General features: G+C 35.9%; 1 protein-coding gene across 4 annotated transcripts in view; it reads right to left on the bottom strand.

Moving 5' to 3' along the window:
- Positions 1-4,823: 4,823 nt before the first annotated feature.
- LOC308697108 (uncharacterized protein) overlaps positions 4,824-20,964 on the bottom strand; it is a 32,123-nt gene continuing 15,982 nt past the window's right edge. The window contains exons 2-6 of one of the 4 annotated variants that reach the window (XM_081376205.1): positions 20,811-20,844; positions 15,566-15,666; positions 10,873-12,563; positions 10,722-10,749; positions 4,824-9,552 (exon numbers count right to left, since the gene is read on the bottom strand). In XM_081376205.1, coding sequence (XP_081232331.1) covers positions 8,000-9,552; positions 10,722-10,749; positions 10,873-12,563; positions 15,566-15,665 — 3,372 coding nt within the window. In that variant the 5' untranslated portion in view covers position 15,666; positions 20,811-20,844 and the 3' untranslated portion in view covers positions 4,824-7,999. The remainder of the gene's footprint in view (positions 9,553-10,721; positions 10,750-10,872; positions 12,564-15,565; positions 15,667-20,810; positions 20,845-20,964) is intronic. The other 3 variants (XM_081376206.1, XM_081376208.1, XM_081376207.1) reach the window with 3 other exon arrangements.

Genomic DNA, 20,964 nt, shown 5'->3' with positions numbered 1-20,964 from the left:
CAAACCAAAAAAAATACACTTTAATTTTAGACAATTGTCGATTAATTTCCCTACTTAATAGTGATTATAAAATGTTAGCCTCTTTATTTGCTTCTAGAATTAAAGGGGTGGTTGAATATGATTTCACTTTAATAACTTTAGTTAGTGTGTAATGTTGCTGTTTGAGCTGCAAACTGCAAAGTTACGACGCTCAAAGGTCAATACAAAGAAAGATATTTTCTTTTAAAGAAATACATTAAGTACTACAACAAACGGCTGGTAGGGACTACACAAGCTTTCTCCCGGATTAGTGACATCACCAACCCCAACATTTCCATAAACCCCTCCTCCGGGAACACGAAATAAAGGAGGCGAGGCCAGATGCTTCTTTATTGGAATTACATTTATAAATACAACTTCTCCAAACCGGTATTTTATCTGGAATAATAAGCACATTAAGTATGAATCTAAGTCTTTTATTTCTTAGGAATTGATTTTGTAATGATATCGTTTTTGTTAGACAACTGTATTACAGTGAATAACTTATGTTGATCTGTTCTCAATTTCTTTTAAAATATATATTCCAGTTACTCCTAAATATTTTGCTGTGGTTCTGGATGCTGTTCCCTCTGGTCTAAAAATGCTTCTTAAAAATACCTGTCCTCCGCTCTCTCCATATTCGTTGGATCCTGCTGATACTGAAGTAGGCCGTATCTGTTTCTTTCTTTCCTATATTAAAAATAATAATCGTCGTGCACAGGCTTTGTTTCAAAGGGATATTGTCTCCAGACCTGCTATCATATCATTTTGAAATGGTTGTGTTGATAGTCTGATGTGGAATAAAATCTGGAATCTTCCTCATAAATATTTAATCAAACAAAATCAAAGAAATGTCGCTTAAACTCATTTATAAATATTACCTTAATTAGTATCTTGTGAACAGATTTAATTGTGATATTGATTTATTTTGTACATTTTTGTGGTCTACATGATGAAACATTTTATCCTTTATTTTGGAGTTGTCCTCATTCAGTTTGTTTTTGGTCAGATTACTGTTCCTTTATTAAGGCTCTTATGCCCAGCTTTCAACTGTGCTTTAAAAATGTGTTATTTGTTTTTTCTCTTATGACAAATCCTATCATAAGGAATATTACTTAATCTGCTAAACATTTAAACACACTTTGCAGATTTCTTATTTTTTTAAACAATATTGTTTTTTGGTATGTTGAATTTCTGATCTAATAATATAGTTGAATATTATTAATATTCAAATTCACTTAATATTCAATAACAATTTTTTCTTCAAATTGGCATTTATGAATACTAAATTTAGCTAAAAGAATTTTCACATTTTTATTTAACTTTTAAGTTTGTCACTGTTTCTTTATATATTTGTTTCTTTGTTTGTTTGTTTGTTTACTCAATGTAATAAAAAAATAAAAATTTCAATGGTTTACCGCTGGGGGCAATGATCTCTGTCAACCCATGAATCATGAAGAGTCACTGAGAACAAATGAACAAGTGTCTGTGGGTTTTACCTGATCTCTGATCAGTTTTATATATTTGTAGATTGTTTAGCTGAACAGTCATAGAACAAACAAAAACCTGACAAAAGAACGTAGACACTTGATAATCTTATTAGATGATTAGATAATTGCATTTGAAAGATTTTACTTTCAATCAAAAATGTTGCAATAGATTTGTAAAAGGTGTTGTTATGCATGTTTGTTTTGTTTTGTTGCATTTACACTGTTCTGACCACTAGGGGTCAACGTGAAGACGGGTGTCAGATTGTTTCGAAGCCTCGACACATTTGCTTAAACTGTTTCAGTGTTCTACAGGGGTGGAGCTGAGACACGAGGAAAGGAAACAAGGATGCACAAATACGAACTGAGAAGCGGAGGCGGGTCAAGATGGTGCCGTGAGAAACCCAAACTTTCTCAAGCAAAATTTGCATTTCTATGCAATTTTTTTATATAACTTGTGGAATCTCAACATATTCTTTTAAGACTGATTTTAATGTTTATTGTGACCCACTTTCGATTATTTTAGTTAGTTTCTACACCCGAGTGAAGTATTTTAGCTCGTTGATACAACAACGACGAAAATAAATTGCTGGAAAGATTTAACCGGAAGTTTAAAGGCCTTGAGATGTTCAAGACGTCCAGCTGTAAAACTAAAAACAGCAGCAGAAAGAAAAGCAGCTGAAGGAGAGAAAGAGACTGAAGATCAGGAGTCTCAAACTCAGATCCTGGAGGGCCACTGTCCTTCAACCCGAATCAAGCACACCTGAAACAGCGGATCAAGGTATTCAGGATTACAAGAAAGTTCCCTGTAAACTCTGCAGGATGTTGGTCCTCCAATAGCTGAGTTTCACATGTGTGCTGTAGTAGATGCGTATTAAATAATGCAAAGCAACATTTTGTCCCCTTGGAATTATAAGGTTCTATCTGACATTTTTGTCCAAATTTAGTTATTCACATATTTTTATTCTATGACCACTTCTTGACTTTATGTGATGTTGTTTTTTAAGTTGTGTACATTTTGGAACTTTTTATTTAGAAAATAAAAAGGTTCTTTCTACACAGTCGAATGGAATGCAAAAACTTTTAAGCTCAATATCTCAAAACTGCTCAGAACGCAGAGAGAACCTTATAATTCCAAGGGGACGATTTCTCAATGGGGCAGTACCACTGGAGGCAATATTTTAGAAAGGGGGACTTTTTTAAATATGAGATTACACCAAAGATTCATGACTTGTGGAGCTGAAACCTGTAATACCTGCAGAAAATATGCTCCGTGTTGACACCAGATGTGTCCATCAAAGCGAACAATCTGGATCCATTTGTCTTGTCTTGTTAAAAGTAACACTTTAAAGTGCCTTGAATATGTCAGAACTAGAATGAAGCCTATTTTTACTGTTGCTGACTTAACAAATCTCGAATCTAAAGTAGACAGGCTGAAACCCTGACAAGAAGGTGTAGGTCAAGGACAACATCACAAATACTTTATATAGACTGGTCAGAGGTGGAGATGGTAAGCTTTTATAAGTTCCTCGAGGTTGATATGAGCGAGGACATGTCATGGACATTTAATACCACCCAAATAGTCAAGAAGGTCATTGTACATATTGTAAATAACAATACATATGACAGTAAATGTGCTTTGTTTAACTTAATTGGACTGTAGCAAACCTGTTGGGCTTCATGTGAAAGCATTCAGACTCTATATCAAAACTTTGATTTGATTTTCTAGCCTTTTGATTTTCTAGCCATTTTAGAGTTCAACTTGTTTCATTAAATATATATTTTATATAAAATAATATTCATAAATAATTTTGATAAACTTAAACCTATATAACTTTTTTTTGGATTTACTTATTTTGTTTTACTTCAGCAATAATCTGCCAACTTCAAGCTTAAATTTTTTATGACAGTTTTTTTGACACAGACATTTTTGTCCTCTATGTAGCTATGTGTAACTTTTTTTAATTGATGCACAATTATCTCTTTATCTCATCACTGCTTCTGTGTTAGGGGAGACCGAGGACAGTTGCAACAGGGGATGGTTGCAACATGTCATTTTTCTCCAATCAGAAAGAAGCTAGAGTGATGACACTCACACTGCACATGCTCAGTTGGCTGCCCCTCCCTTGCAGAAAAAATCAAGGAGATTCCTGAGCTGCTCCAGGATTTATTTAAAAAAAAATAGTTTTTGAGGTATGAAAGTATTTATTTTCTTGAGCTTTGTTTTTGTTCAAATGTTGTCACTGTTTCTGTGATTCAGTTCAAACTTATATGGTTTAAATTAGTGATATGTTAACTTTAAGCCAATATGGTTAACATGTATCAATGCCACCTTATTTAGCTAGCACATGAGGTTTTATCATGGCTGACAGGTACGGGGACAGTTGCAACAACTGGTGCAACTGTCCCCGTACAATGCATAAATATAAAAACAGACCACATAGCAGTATTTTTTAACATTTTAAAAGTTCATTCATAATTGTTCATTCATCTGCACACAAGTTTTTACTTAAATATAATATAGTTCATCAAGTTTATGTGTTTATCTGCAGAGGAGGACACAGTGAATAGTTTAATTATCTATAAATATACATATATTTATATTTCTTTTCAGTATGCCCAGAGTGAGAAAGAGAGTCTCAGACAGAGGGGCCCCACTCTATATTTTGGAGAGAGCCTCTAACATCAGGGATGAAGGCAGAGATGTAACTTCTTATTTTACTGAAAGCCTACTGTATTTGATATCAATTTGAATATTTTACATCTGCATATAAGGCCTACTCATCTAGAAAAACGTATAATTGTCATTAATCAAAGCTGATGAATAAATAACAGTGTAATATTATTACAACTTACATTTTTGATAATAATCATTTTGCTAAAACTGACATATATTGTATTTGTAACATGTTGCAACCATCACCAAACAGTGTTGCAACTGTCCCCGGGCACGGGGTCAGTTGCAACATTTGACTCCTTACATTCAAATGCAAATTGTGAAAAATGTAGATTCTAGAATAATCTTTCAATGGTTTAGACTATTAACAGACAGATGTAAGTTTGTTGTATAAACAATTGGTATGTCTAATCCAAACCGTCTCTGAGTAACAGAGCCAAATGCAAAAAGTGTTGCAACTGTCCCCGGTCTCCCCTACTTATAACACTCTGAGAGTGTGTATTATAAACACTGAGCAGTCACTGGGGATTTTGATGTGTACCCAAAATGAGTTCACATCAAGTCTTGTTCCCCCAAAATCAGTGTTTTTTTTTTTTCATGCATTTTGTCCAGTAGCAGAAAGCAGGAGACAAACTGAAGGTAAATAAGCAGAGTTTATTGAGTAATCTTAGTTTTGTCTGTTTCAGTAAAACTGAATCTGACAGGCACAAATCTTTGTGTTATTATATCACAAGCGTTTTACGTTAAAAACCTTTAAATGGAGACACTCTCTGATCTCTTACTTGCTTGTGAAGACAACAGAACCTAACATAAGATTAAACAGTAATGGAAAAATAATATCAAATGACTGAACGATAAATGTATCAGTGAAATTAACGATAAATGAATTGGTTAAATGAGTACATAAATGGTTAAAGGGTAACTAAACCCCTGGTCAGAGCCTGACTCCACCCACTGGCAATATTTGAAAAATGCTGGAAAAGTGGGAAGAGCCCAGTGGAGAGGGGGCGTGCACCTGAGACGCATCTCTCTGTAGGCAAGGGCGTGGTTAGCTGGTACCCTCTGACATCACCGGCCACCATAACATCCAATAGGAAAATTCAACTGCTGTAGCCACTGTTCAAACTTAAGAGGGGGGCACTCAGACGTTTTTACACCATATGTTGTAGAATTAAAACACTTTAAAGCCAAATGTCCAAAAAAAAAAGTTACTTGAATCAATGAACAGCATTAATAAAGCCCCAGTCTAACAGATCATTAACTAAAAAAAGTTGTTTTAGAGTTTAGTTACCCTTTAAATGGTTATTGAAAATGATTATATGATTCAATGGTATAATTAAATGATAAATGATTATAAATGAATAAAAAGATTTGTGTACCACAACACAAATGGTCGCTCTCTTGAAGCTACACACACACAGGTTGCTAGAAATAATTATTAGCTCCTTCATTCCCCCCTTTTAATCATATATGCAAACACAAATTGATTGAGCGCAAGCAAACTTTCATAATCCTTATCAAACTTTGAAAGTATAGAAACATACTTTCTACATGTCCTTTAAAAGGAAAGAACAGGTCTCTTCTGTCATACCGCATACCGGCGTCTGTTCAGGGGAATGTGTCTCAAAATGTTGCTTTACAGCTGTTAAGTGATCTGACAAAGCTGTAAACTAATTTACAGAAGTAAGATGATAAACAATCCTGAAACTGCAACTTCTAAAATTCTTCAAATTATTCCAAGTATCTAACATAGTATCTCACTATTTCTTACTATTCCAGATTAGGGGAAAAACATCTTCATTGAGTTTAGCAACTTGTTCCTGAAGAGCTTTAGCTAGATAATGACTAAATTAAACAGTTGCAAGGACATTTGCCCATGTTATTTGTCCAGTTATAGAGATCAAATCAGAAAATCAGTCGTAATGAATGTGCATACAATTGCCAATATGTGAACCTTTAGATCTTTGGCATACGTGTAAAGTCAAAGCCATATTGGCATCACAATGGCCTTCTAGCTATAGACAAATCAGTGAATCAACATCATGTTAATTTTGATCACATCTTCCACCCAGTGGGCATTTGATGTCAATTTAACATCAATATGACATCAAACAAAATGTCAAATGACGTCACGAAATGGGTCAAAAATGAAAGTCATATTGACGTCAAAGTGTCAATGTCAATTTGATGTCAATGATATTGACCTGAGATGTAGGGACCAGAAAAAACATGTCAGATTGATACCTTTGTTGGGCCTCTTTACAACCACAAGGAAATAATTACAAAATATAATGAAAATATGCAGATTCATAAATGTCATACATGGTGGTCAAAATCTTGACTATTTGTTGATGTCAAATTGACGCCAAGGTGCCCGCTGGGTCAGCATAATGATTAAAAACCTTCTATTTACTGGCCTGATTTAAATTGTGTAGAACAATTATACAATCCTTTGTAGTTCAGAATGTACTGTATCTGTTCTTAAAATGTCTCGGTAGTCTTTTCTTCCAAAACAACCATCTTGAAGTTGAAGATTGCAGTTCCGTTTCTCGGCCTGTTTGCCGGTATAATAATGCTTGAACCTCTCAGCAAATTTCTTAAAGATCACAGACATCGATCTGCGAAAACACAAAAACAACAGAACGGAAAACAGTCTGGTCTTTTTGAAAAGCAAGTCTGTTTAAACTTTGTTGGAATTATTTTGACTCCATTATAACCAGAGATAGCCTAAACAAAGACCATAGAGACCATTTGGCTGTCAACTAAACTGTAGTCTGGTGTAAGCTAATCATCATACCCATATCTTCATCAAGAGGTTGGCCCCTAAGTCACTAAAAGACAAGGTTCTTCCCCATGACTCCATCCTACAGCATTTCTCTGGTCTCATTCAAAATGTTAAACATTAGCTAATTTACAGTGACTAATATGTGTCCATCTAGTCTTCTCTAACAATTTCTATGCCTAAAATACTTAGCAAAATTCAATTTTTTATTTTCTCCCCCCCCCCCCTGCTCGTTTGCTTGTTTCTCTTTGAATTATTTCCTGTAGAATTCACTTATATTGAGACAAATCATAACTGCACTAGAAGCTCATTCTCTCAAGATCAATGTAATTTTATAACTCTAAAATGCAAGCGTTATTAAGAGTTTTGGTTATAGTTGACCAAAATTTAGTTACCAAAAGCAAGTGTACGACTTTACATTATGCCTTAAATGTTCGTCTTGTCTGAAATTCATCTGAGCTCAAAGCCGTTAATAAGGAACTTTTTCTTTGCAGAAGCTTTGTGTTGAAAGAGCTAATAAAATAATTAAACTCAAATCAATATTTTGTCTAATTATTTACAAGTAGCCATGTAATAAACTGGATAATGTACCTTCAGCTGGCTGTTATCGCAGAATAAACCCCTTCAGGGTGATGCAAGACCCCTTCACTTCACATCAGTCCTGATCTTCCTGTCTAGGTTTATTCTGCGATAACAACCGGCTGAATACACATTATCCCTTTTACAACGAAAATGTCACTGAACCCAAAGAAGTCTACAGACTGTCTGACATACCAGATCATTAAAGTCTGTTCCCTGGTCAAAATCAATCACATGTCTGACATTCATCTGGGAATGATGTCTCAAACCAGTATTTAGCCATTGAGACAGTAGTTACCTTTTGAAATTGAAATTTTGTCCAACTAAACCAAAACATCCTAATAACCCTTGTTAGTATTATATTAGTTATAATATAGCATTGAATAAAATTTTGTCCCAATATACCTGAATTTACTCCTCAGATTTTGAGCTTGACAATGATAACATTATTTGTTATCAATACACTATATCTTCAAGAGTACCAACTAAACCTCCAGCAGCTCCTCCAAAAAAAGGAACATAGTAACTCCAGGAACTAGCTCGTTTTGATCTGTATGATTCATTTGCTTCAGCTTCAGCCTTTTCTTTCTTGTATTTTCTGTCAGCTTCTTTTAAAGCATTAGCTTTTTCTATCTTGAGATTTTCTTCAGCTTTTTTTAAAGCTTTAGCCTTTTCTGTCTTGAATTTTTCTTCAGCTTCTTTTAAAGCTTTAGCCCTGGATTTTTCTTCAGCAACTTTTAAGGCTCTATCCACTTCTCTCTTGTATTTTTCTTCAGCAACTTTATTGGCTTCACCAAGTAATATATTTCGTTTTTTCTCTGCATCTTGTAAAACTTCATCCACTTTTTTCTTGTGTCTTTCTTCAGCTTTTTTTAAAGCGTGAGCCTTTTCGGTTTCATGTCTTTCTTCAGCTTTTTTTAAAGCGTGAGCCTTTTCGGTTTCATGTTTTTCTTCAGCTTCTTTTAAAGCTTTAGCCACTCGTCTATCAAGATTTACATTATATTCATGCTCTGCTTGTTCTCTTGTTTCTCTTTGAATTCGTTCCTGTAGGTTTTGTTTTTCTTCCTCATGTTTTTCTTCCATGTATTTCATAAAGGCCTGTTGTTGTTCTCCTAGAGTTTTTTCTTTTTGTTTAATCTCCTCTTCAAATTTTCCCTGTTTCATCTCCAGTTTTCTCTTCATCTCTTTTTGTACATTCTCATCTCTTTCCTTCTTGATCTTTTCTTCTCTGTTTTTAAACTCTTCTTTTCCTTTTCTCAGTTCATTCTGAATCTCTTGTCTTTCTCTCTCTTTATCTTTCTTCATTCCTTCTATTTCTGTTGCATATTTGGCTCTCAGCACTTCTTCTATTCTCTTGATCACTTCTTCTTTTTCCTTTATTATTATCTTTTGTCTCTCTTTGATGTTCTTCTCCACCAGCTGGAACATCTCGTTGGTGTAGAAACTCCCTCCATTTCCTGCCACCATACAATCAATCTTATCCAGCAGCTCAGAAACCTGTGTCTGATCTTTAGTCTCGTTGTTATTGAACACATGGTATCTGTTACCACACTGCTGGATGAGGCTCTTTAAACTATCATCATCTTCAATGAAATCTTCCATTCTTCTTCCTCTAAGTTTATCTCCTCTGGTGAAAAGCACCATGGTGTACATTCTGGATTTGTCTCCAAAAGTCTCCTGGATCATCTTCACTGTGTCTTTGTCCTCTTGAGTGAATCGTCCCAGTTGAATCACCAGCAGAAACACATGTGGACCAGGTGCCGCCATTGAGATGCTCATCACAATCTCCTTCCTGATCTCAACATTATCAACTCCAGTATCAAACAGGCCTGGAGTGTCGATCACAGAGATATGTCTTCCGTTAAAATCGGTTGTTTCTTTCACAGAGCGTGAAGTCAGGATTGATTTAAAAGCTTCTCGTCTCAGTATGGTGTTTCCCGTTGCACTTTTCCCAACACCTGTCTTTCCCAGCAAAACAATCCTCACATCATCACTGTGTGCTACATCTGCTAACAGAAGAAGACAGTTACTACAGTGAAATTCTCCAAAAATACACAGATCAAACATAATTTCATCTGCTTAAAGGTTTAATTTTTAAAGGGTTAGTTCACTTTGAAATTAAATTTTAGTATGTTTTAGGCATCCAAGATGTAGGTGTCTTTTTTTCCGCAGTAGTTAAATTTTTTTATATTTTTAGGTCAAACCGTTCTTGTCTGTCAGTCATATAATGCAGGTTTATGGATACTGACTCAAAGCGCATGAACAGAGTCCAAATTAAAACAATTCCCCATCGTCCAAATGAAACAATTCCCCATCATAAGTACACATTGATGGCCTAAGACACGAAACGAGCGGTTTGTGTGAGAAAACGAACAGTATTTATATCGTTTTTAGCTCTTATAAACAGTCACGTCCAAGTGATCTGAGGGTGCGCGCGCATCCTGGTGTGTGACGTGTACGCAGACTGGTGCATAGATATATACACTAGATGTCGCCTTGGCTATGGCAGTTCATTGGAACAAATGTCTTTAATGCGACATATAGTGTATATATATCTATACTGCGCCCTCAGATCAGATCACTTAGACGTGGCTGTTTATAAGAGCTAAAAACGATATAAATACTGTTCGTTTTCTCACACAAACCGCTCGTTTCGTGTCTTAGGCCATCAATGTGTACTTACGATGGGGAATTGTTTAATTTGGACGATGGGGAATTGTTTTAATTTGGACTCTTTGCTTGTGTTTTGAACCAGTCACCATCGACCTGCATTATATGACTGACAGACAAGAACGGATTGACCTAAAAATATCCAAATTTAAACTACTGCGGAAAAAAAAGACACCTACATCTTGGATGCCCTTGAGGTAAGCTAAAACATACCAAAATTTAATTTCATTGTGAACTATCCCTTTAAATGCACTTTGTGCTAATGTACCACAGTGCCGATTGTATCCAAATCTGTGGGAGAAACTGCATTCGGCTTTATTTCATAATAATTAAAACAATAAAGTATGAATGACCACCTGAATTTTTGCCTTTCATAAACTGCTGAGACAATCAAATACATTTTTTGAAGGCCATTGCCTAAATAATGTACATGACTACAGCATTTATTTTCATAACATAGGTGTAAATTTGCCATAGTAGGTAGAAAATAAAAAAGTAAATGTCTCACCTGTAACTGCTCTTTTCCTTGAACTTTTCTGAAAAACACATTTGATACTGATTTGTGAAACCGGCAAATAGTGGATAAGTTAATTATAAAAACACACTGTCGCATTGTTGGATATATTTCTAAATAGTGATTTAAATCTATTTGATCATACCTCTGTGGTAACGTTGATTACGTCACTGTCTAGGGTGTACTTGAGTTTCCCCACCGCTGCACACTTGATTTCATACTCAGTTCCTGGTCTCAGATCAGTCAGAGTAACTGTGTGTTGATCCTTCAGCACAGATTCAGATCTCCAGACTGTGTCATGCTTTGGTTTATACAGTAATCTGAGCTCCACTGTAGCAGGACATGATGGAAGAACCTTCAGAACCAAAGTGTCACCTTTAACCTCTTCAGTGATTGGACAGGCTGGTGTGGATGGAGGAGTAAAGCAAACAGGTTCATCACACTCACTTTCGTACAGAATAATGCAGGATCCAGGATGATTCTCCATTTCCTTTGAGGACACAATGAATCTGTCTTGTTTACACCTTTCCTTTGAATTGATCAAATTCTCAAATATCTTCAAGTTTCTCTTCATGGTCTTTTTGTTATCTGAAGTGAGCCAAGACTTTTGCTTTGAACCAGGGCTGTTCTCACCAGTTTCTCCTTGTGTTGAAGAACTCAGATAGGCAGTTTGTTTAGAAAGAAGCACATCTGAACAGTCCAATGATGTGAATGTGTAACTCACCAAATTTCCGTATTCCAGGCCCATCCAGATAGCATCTACATTGAGCTCTACCTGTGCACCAGCATTCTTCAGCCGTCCAAGGATTGTTTTAATGATTTCAGACTCTCTTTGTCTCTCATTCAGCCATTCTGCAAGATCACTTCCTCTGAATGGAGATTTATCATGTTCTTGTAGAAGATCATTCAGTGCAGTTTCCTTCATCACGTCTCCACGGATGTTTGGCAGCAGAGAGCCGAGTGTCTTCACGAGTCTCAACTTGTACGTGCAGCAGTTGTTTTTCATTTGCTGAATTTGATCATGAAATGCAGCAAATGTCCGAGCAGGAGAGTCTTCTATTAGGTCACTGCATTTCATCTCAGTTGTATTTAAACTCTCAATCACTGATTCTATCTGTGTGATAAGATTCATGTTGATGTCTTTATGAAGTTTTGAAGCTCTTGAGTTAAGTTTGTCCAGAGGATAAAGCCAAACTCTCAGAGGAACTGCCAGCTCTTGTTTTTGTTCCAGCAGTTTTGGAAGATCAGCAAAAACCTCCATCGCTTTTTCAAAAGAGGTCGGGTTAGACTCTAGCAGGAAGTCTCCATAAAATGTACATGTGAAATTTTGGACTGCCTTTTTCTCATTGTCATTCATCTTCAGACCAACATTTCCACTCACTGAAAAACCCTTCAGTTTCTCAATGGCCACTTTTAAATCTCCATTCACAGTGGTTGTGTCCTCATCTATTTGAACTTTTCTGTCAAAAATGAAATAGGCATTTGCTCCATACAGCACTCCTGTCACTACATGTGTAGCTGTATCATTATAATTGTCTGGCATATTTTGCATGCTAGGCAAATGGTTAATGATCAGTTCTTTAAATTCACAGGTTGAATGATAATGTAGCGTCAGTCTCTGCTGTATGAAAGACTTCTTGGTGTCATTGAGATACTTTGCTGCTCCACTAACCTCAATGAGTCCACCTAAAACACTCAGGCTCATCCCACCATCAATATCTAGTAATTTCGATTTGTCCTTAATGGAGTCTGAAGCTTCGACATTGAATTTTGTATTAATTTGGGAACGAGAGTCCGTATTCTTCTCCATCTCCTCTATTTTCCAAGGTCTGATCCCTGAAGAAGGGAAATGTGTATTAGCTTTCAACAATAAATTTTTATTAGAATCACATTTTTTGTCTAAAAAATATTTTATGTCTTGTTTCACATGTTCTCCTGCTCATTCAGTCTTAATAGTTAATGATAAACAAACTTGCTGTCCTCGAAGGGGATCAAAATGATGAATGACAGGACTGAATGTATAGGCTCCTTCCGAACTATGTTCCAAGAACATAAAAAATCCAGTTTCTTTAATGCCACTAGAATGTCATTTAAAGGTTAGTGTGATGTTCCTGAAACATTCTTTCAATCATCTTTCGAAAGAGTAATAAGAACACAAACTACAACTTTATTCAGACACAGCCTTAGATGAACTGAAGATAAAAGACATTAACTCTATCAAGATCTGATTAAACAACTCCACAAACAGCATTACCAGCTTCACTTATTACTACCAGACTGACTTTATTTCTGTCATGTCTACAGAAGTATTTATTGAGAATTAACAGAGATTTAGATGTTGATGTCTTATTGAAAATGTTTTGTTTGAGGTCACCAACATGGAGATCAGTGTTTGCTTTAGTTGGGATCTTGACCCTTGACTTTCTTTAAGTTTGTGCTTTATCAATTTGTAGGTGTTCATGTAGAACATTTCTGCTTTGATGAAGCAGATCAATTTGTCTGAGAGTATAGTCAAATTGGAATGAGAGTATAGTTCCTAGCCATATCAGCCTAGAAAATCGCAACTTTTAATTTTCCGTCGGTTTTAGTACACAATGTAACTATAGAAGAGTCAAGTTTTAAATAGGAAAAATATCGAAACTCTTTGTTCATTTTTTTGAGAGAGATGCTAATGGTCTTGTCCGGTTCAATTAATTATGCTAAGCTATGCTAAAAGTGGTACCGCCAGACCCGGAGTTCGGCTGAATGGATTCCAAAATGGTAAAACTCAACTGTTTAACTCTGGGGGAGTTGTAAAATAAGCCTATTTCCAAAAAAAGTGGAGTATCCCTTTAAGACGGATGTTTCATGAGGCTCTGGGCACTTTAGCGTGGCCTTCCAATAAATTCACAAAAGAGAAAGACCTTCTAGAATCGCAAAAAACTTGTGTGAAGGAGGCTACTAGTAGGAGGATGGCTGCAGATGGCAGGCTTTCGTTGCCAGAGCCGAGTGCCGGCGAGTAATGTCTTTGGATGTAAACAGACATGGCGGCGCCCACGGAACCACGATGGTTGCCGCTGTAAATAGACATGGCGGCACTCTCGGAGTTGCGCTGCTTTCCAAAGTGAATAAACATGGCGGCGCTCGAGCTTCCCCGGGCTAAGGTGGCAGTAAAGCCCCCAAATTATCAGGTAAATCCATTCTAAATGTGAAGGTTTTTTTATGCACAGATCAATCTGTTTGCTCATGCTGGAAACTGGTCAGAGAACCGCAAAGCTCTTGAGTGGGCTATGTGTCTTACAGATGACATTCTGAACTGTTACTGCTTAAGTCTGAAGATAGATACGAGTATAATGCGCTTGTCGGGGCTCTAAGAATATACCAATTCATACAGGCCCTTTGCCTGGTGGTGCTTCGTAGACCGACACAAATCTACTGACGTGGGGGAAGACAAGAGAAAGACAAGCCTGGGTTTATGAGATTACTAAATTGATTCAAGGGTTGCGTGACTCACGCTCCTACATTATTTACTGACGGCCCACTTCCACTGTTGCACAGAAGTTTCCTGTCTGCCTGAGTGAATTACATTGTAGCTTTGTATAGCTTTGTTTCTTCTTGACATTCTGATCTTCTACACAGCAAAATCCCCAGTGTTAAATTAACACTCCTCAGTGTATATATGTCCACACTACAGAGTGTTAACATTAACACTGAAGCAGTGTTGAAGTTAATGAGATAATTAAGTTATTAATTGATGATTGAGCATTATTGAAGATACCTGATGATAATCAGCAGAATCAGTGAAGGAAAGAGAAACAACCAGAACAGAAAAAAGAGAAACACAAGAACTACTGACTTCGAGTCATTACACATTATTGCACTTATTCGACCAGTTTGAACCATGCAGTGGAAATGCGCCGTAAGTGAACCGTACCCAACCGAGCTGTTCCGTACCATGCAGTGGAAAGGCACCAAAAGTTACAATGCTCAAAGTTCAAAGCAAAAGGAGATACTTGCTTTTAAATAATTAACTTTTTAAGGACTACAAAAAATGGCTGGTAGAGACTACATGACATTCCTCCCGGGTTAGTGACATCACCAATCCTAAAATCTACATAAACCCCGCCCCCTGGACACAATTTATAGATTATCAAGAGAGAATATGCTAATCAATGACTAGAAGATAACTACACATAAGCTACATCAATTAATCAACTAACCATTCAGAAATGTCCTGTTGCTTCTACATGTTGTCACTTCTTTGAGTCTCTCCATCATTGTCTGACTCCGGTTTGAACATAAAAGGCTAAACCTTTTAGAAATTTTCAGTGTATGTCTGTGTGAGTGCAAGCTGTTGTAGCTCCGCCCCCTGTGCGGGGAGCACCGGCACATTTGCATTTAAAGGAACAGACACAAAATGGTGCGTTTTGGCTCACCCTCAAAAATGGACAATTTTAATATGCTATATAAAAATATCTGTGGGGTATTTTGAGCTAAAAATTCACATGTACACTCTGAGGACATCAAAGACTTGTTTTACATCTTGTGAAAAGGGCATTATAGCACCTCTTAAAATATGCATGTGTTTGGATTGACCTGAGAACGTTCTGGGAACCAAAAATTGTTACCTGGGTTGTTATTAGTTCTCTGTTTTAATTTTGAATTGGATTTGCGCTTGTTTTCATTAAATGGTATATGCATTTATTTATATATATATATATATATATATATATATATATATATATATATATATATATGTATATGTATGTATGTATATGTATGTATATATATATATATATATATATATATATATATATATATATATATACATATATATATATATATATATATGTTAGTACCTGGTATTAATGCATCTCTTCTGCAGTCATACAACATGCCCAACTTGAAGGATCTCCCCAAAGCTGCTTTTTTTATCACGTTCACTCCCACTGAATCCATACTAAAGACAATCAGATGAGAAAAACAGGTCAGTGAGGTTGCAGTTATATGAACTAGGCTACAACACATTAAAAGCTGTTGCCATGCGGAGGGAATAACAATATAAAGAAAAAGATAACTTTGTTTCTAATTAAGTGTCTTAGATGCACATTTTGAGAAATAAAGCTGCTGAATGCAGCACTGACATTAATACACTACTGTATATAAAAAGTCTGGAAACTGGGTTCCTTTCATCATGGGAGGAAAAAAAAGTAAACAAAAAAAAAGCGAAACAGTTTTTGTATGCACAATTCTGACTTTTTATATAAACTCAAAATTGTGAGATGTAAACTCAGAATTCAGAGGAAAAACTGTCAGAATTGTGAGATAAAATGTTGCAATTAACTTTTTTATATATTTTATGCTGTGACAGAAACGAGCTTCCAGGTAGGGCAAAATATAGGCTACTGTTTTAAAATATAGTGTTTAAGTTTAAAGTATAAGAGTTTTTTTTTTTTTTCGATTTGATTTTACCCATATTTTGAATTAGGCCTACAAATTGCATTGTTGTGTTTAAGGCAACACAGGCTCATTGAAAAAACATATACCTGTGGCAACATTTTTGCAAAACGCAAATTACGTTCATATCACTGCAGTTTCCAACATAAAGAAACACTAGAGGCAGTAAAACAGCAAGCACTTTTAATCATTTTCACACACAATTATAAATTATCCTGAGACTCATGTGGCTCCTTGCACAATTATGTTATGACCTGAAAACACTTTTTACCATAGTGCATGATTTGTCAAGTCATGTCAAGTCAAGATCATTTATATAACACTTTTAACAATGTAGATTGTTCCAAAGTGGCTTTACAGTGACAATAGGAAATTAAAGTAACAGAGATTGCTTCGGCTTTACAGCAGAACCAGAACAAAGCCACTGTCAAAGCTAGTCCCGACTGACTCACCTCCGTCGCAACGATCACTAGTCACCAACTATTAGTTGGCCTGAATCACTGAACTCATTGAGAGCATAATTTCTGAGTTAAGTTTACCTTATAGATTATATCAGCACTGTCCTTTTAGAGCATGACATTTTTAGCCTTTTCAATGAAATCCAAATGATCAAATCAATTAAAAAACAAACAAAAAAAAAAAAATCCTTCTAAAGTATTTCAGGAAGGCACATACATACATCAAGAATTAGTGTATGAATCTCAACAATGACAAACAGATCACCTCTGAACACTCAAAAAAAAAAAAAAGTCTAAACATAAGATTTATGTATTTGAATTGCATATAAAATTTCCATCCATTTGGATTACATAGTTTTAACATAAACCAATCAATAATCTGAATGTGATTCATATTTTTAAGTCATATATAAATGAAACAGATAAGATTTATGTAATTGTATTAATAAACTGAATGTGATTTATATTTGTCAGTCATATGTAAATGAAACAGGTAAGATTTATGTAATAGTACACAGAAAAACACCCATGTTAAATGAACACTGCTCAGTGTTCATATGTGTGCACACTAAAGAGGTAAAGCGGTGTTGAAGTTAATGAGATAATTAAGTGATGATTGAGCATTAATGATGAACACCTGCTGTTAACAAGCAGAATCACTGAAGAACAAAGAAACTACAACTGACTTCAGCCACAGCCTTATGCCGAGTTCAGACTGCACGATTTTCAAAGTAGTCTGGTCACTGTTCTTTTCACACTGTGTGACTATCTGGGGTAACATTCAGTTGCTGGTGTGTTCACACTGCACGATGCATCGGCGACAGGAGGTTTCACACTGCATGACTTTCAGGAGGAAGAATCGCCGACAACTTCTGTCTGGTCCGCAAACTACGTTTCGCAACCAAACACATGCGAGAAGTGATAAGGTAATAGCGCAAAATCCCGCGTGCGTAAGACCGCAGTTCTTGCGCGAGTCTGAAATTGTTATTAAAAATGATAGCCTGCAAGAAGCTTGCGATCCAAATTGTCTGTGCACTGATTTGCAGCGAAAAGGAGAAAAAGAAAAACATTCTGCGTGAGGAAATGGCTGGGAAGACGAGGGGAGCAAGGACTGTGTGTTCTGCAAAGAGAGTTTGGGGTAAATAAATAATTTTGCAATGTGCTGCTGTTGCTGCTGGTTAAGCAAATGTTTGTGCTTTGTTTCTGTTTGATATATTTGTAAATATATCTATTAAAATACTGATATTGTGGCCTATAACTCCTCCCCGAACTCCCCACTGCTCTGTATCTTGCTCTCTCATTGGCTGTCGGTCATCGCCGATGTAGTTTTCAGTCAGAACACTTTTCACACAGCAGGATTTTGAATCGCCGACAGGTCCAGATATTTAGCATGCCAAATATCTCACGGGCGTCGGCGACTCGTCGGCGATTCTCTCAGATCGCGTCTTTGCTCATTCACACTGCGTGATTGTCACTCACGTGAACGAGCACCGATTTGCCTGTGATTTCAGCCATTTGTCGGCGATTTCTCAAAACCTGTCGGCGAGCCAAAATCGGGGCTAAAATCGTGCAGTCTGAACTCGGCATAAGATGAATCAACTGAAGATAATAGAAGACATTAAATATCTCAAGATCTCAGCAGAAACACAGAGTTAAACCTCTGTTAATTCTCAATAAAAACATTTGTAGACGTCTGACAGAAATAAAGTCAGTCTGGTTAGCAGTGTTTGGAATAACGCCGTTTAAAAGAACGGCGTTAAGTAACAACGTTATTTTTTCAGTAACGGGGTAATATAACTAATTACTTTTCCCTTCGTTACAATGCCGTTAACATTACTGGACGTTAAATGCGGTGCGTTTTTATGCATTGATTGAATAAACTGTGTAATCCGAACGCACCCCTAGCTGGCTCGCACAGCGAGTGAGGAGGTGGGTTAATAACAAGGTAAGCGGTTATGATTGGCTAAGGCAGGGTCATGTGTTTCATGGTAGCCAATCAGAGCCAGTGTTTTTACACACATGCCAGCACACGCGCCACACACACACACCAGCTAAACAGAGATTCGATGAAGCAGCAGAGATGGCGAGTCAGGAGCAATCCGATGAAAAGTTGGCATTTTCAAGGTGGAGATATAAGCACTACTTCAAATTCATTGAGGTCAAAGGCAAGAACTAGGGGTGGAACGGTACATGTATTCGTATTGAACCGAGAGAGAGAGAGAGAGAGAGAGAGAGAGAGAGAGAGAGAGAGAGAGAGAGAGAGAGAGAGAGAGAGAGAGAGAGAGAGAGAGAGAGAGAGAGAGAGAGGCGCGGGCGCGATCGAAAAGTCGCAAAGTGTTTACATTTGTGTGCGTGCGTGTGTGCGTGTGTGTGTGTGTGAGACACGATCGCGATCGAACAGTGGAAACAAAAACATAATCCGTAATTTTGTACAGGACATTCAAACTGCAAAGTGTTTAAGTTACTGCTAATTAAAATTTTAAGGAAAACAAATATATTAATCTTATATAATGTGCACAGTCGTGCACTACAAATAAACTGGTTCAATGCCTTTACTTTATTAATAAAAGTTTTAATAAAAAGTTGAGAGAGGTTGATTTAATTTACAGAGTTAAGTGCACTTTATATGGTGTAACTGTTTACTTTTCTTACAAAGATAATGCTTGAAGTGCAGGATAAACCTCTTGCTGTCTGTCGACGTGCAATAAATATCTAAAGTTATGTACAAACGCCTGTCTGTTCTACTCATTTCAACTGACTTGTGAAAACTGCTCAAAAAAATCCAAATTCTTTGACATATAGCAACTTTTTTTTTTTACAGTAACGCAAATAGTTACTTTCCCTGGTAACGAGTTACTTTTATTATAGAGTAATTCAGTTACTAACTCAGTTACTTTTTGGAACAAGTAGTGAGTAACTATAACTAATTACTTTTTTAAAGTAACGTTCCGAACACTGCTGGTTAGTAATAAGTGAAGCTGGTAATGTTGTTTGTGGAGTTGTTTAATCCTCCTCTGCTGAGATCTTCACAGATTTAATGTCTTCTTTTCTCTTCAGTTGATTTCATCTGAGGCTGTGGCTGAAGTCAATTGTAGTTCTTGTGTTTCTGCTCATCTCTTTTTCTGTTCTCTTCTTTCCTTCAGTGATTCTGCTTGTTAACAGGCTTATTAAGGCTCAGATGAATTCATATTTAATATATACACAGATTTTGTGGCTCAGATAAGGTATATATAACTAAAATGTTTTGTTGGGAAAGGGACACATTATCTTTCTGCATATCTACATCTTATAATTTCACTATGCAATGGAAATGTATTTATTCTACTTTGAATTTGTCCATGACAGGGTGGACATATTTTCTGGTTATATAAACATATATGGGACATATATCCGTGAGGATACGTATCAACATCTTTTTGACATGTTCATTCCAAAATTCCAAGTGAAACGTGGTGTATTAGAACTATATCACTGTATGAGAACATAAACATGTGAACTTAATCGCAGAGCTGCTATGAGAGTCACTTCACCAGCATTTTACCATTTTATTTTGATAAAACATAAAACTATCGTCATTCATTCGTTATATCATAAACACACAACTTTTCACAACCTATCAAAATAAAAGTTCAGTATAACTTGAAGAAAATATTAAAGAAATTGCACAGTAAAAATGTACTTTTTAATAATAATAATAATAAAACATTATTTTAAAGGAATATCACAAGTTTTCATGTTTTAATTTAAACAGTATACTTGCCAAAAAAATGAATAGGAATTATAAATTGTATTTGGTTACAAAGAAATTTAAAATAAAAGATGAATGTAATATTATTATAATATATTAATCTGAATAGTGTCTTTTTGTTTTAAACTAAGTTGGCCTATTGTTCTGAGGCTTAAATGTGATACTGCGCGTTCATTGTTCTAACATCGTTTTTCTGTAAATACTGTCCTTTCTGGTTTAATAAAGTTCTTGCCCAGTTTATTTTACATCATCATGTTAACAATTACTATTAGTTCTATATTTTACATAAATTATTGGCATATTTACACGTTTTATCTCTGTGACTTTCCTCAGACTTGTAGACCAGGTAAAAACATTAAAATGTTATTTAAAAAGATTAGAGAAACGAGTTCCAGCGTTTCTAAATGTGCAGCATGTAGTTTAACATGATTCTTCACTCACCTTCTCTGTTCTCCAAAGCTCTTCCTTTGTTATCCTGTTAAAAAGGAGTTAAACATGTATTTAGACCAATGAATAAAAGTAAGACATTGTTTAGATATTTCTCTTTACCTTGAAATTTATTATTTTTGACAATCATTATTAGACCTGAATGAAT

This window comes from Scardinius erythrophthalmus (assembly GCF_964197995.2).
Source record: "Scardinius erythrophthalmus genome assembly, chromosome: 1".
In the NCBI taxonomy this organism is placed as follows: Eukaryota; Metazoa; Chordata; class Actinopteri; order Cypriniformes; family Leuciscidae; genus Scardinius; species Scardinius erythrophthalmus.
Note: the sequence above shows the minus strand (reverse complement) of the source record. Positions and strands in the feature narration are given on the sequence as shown.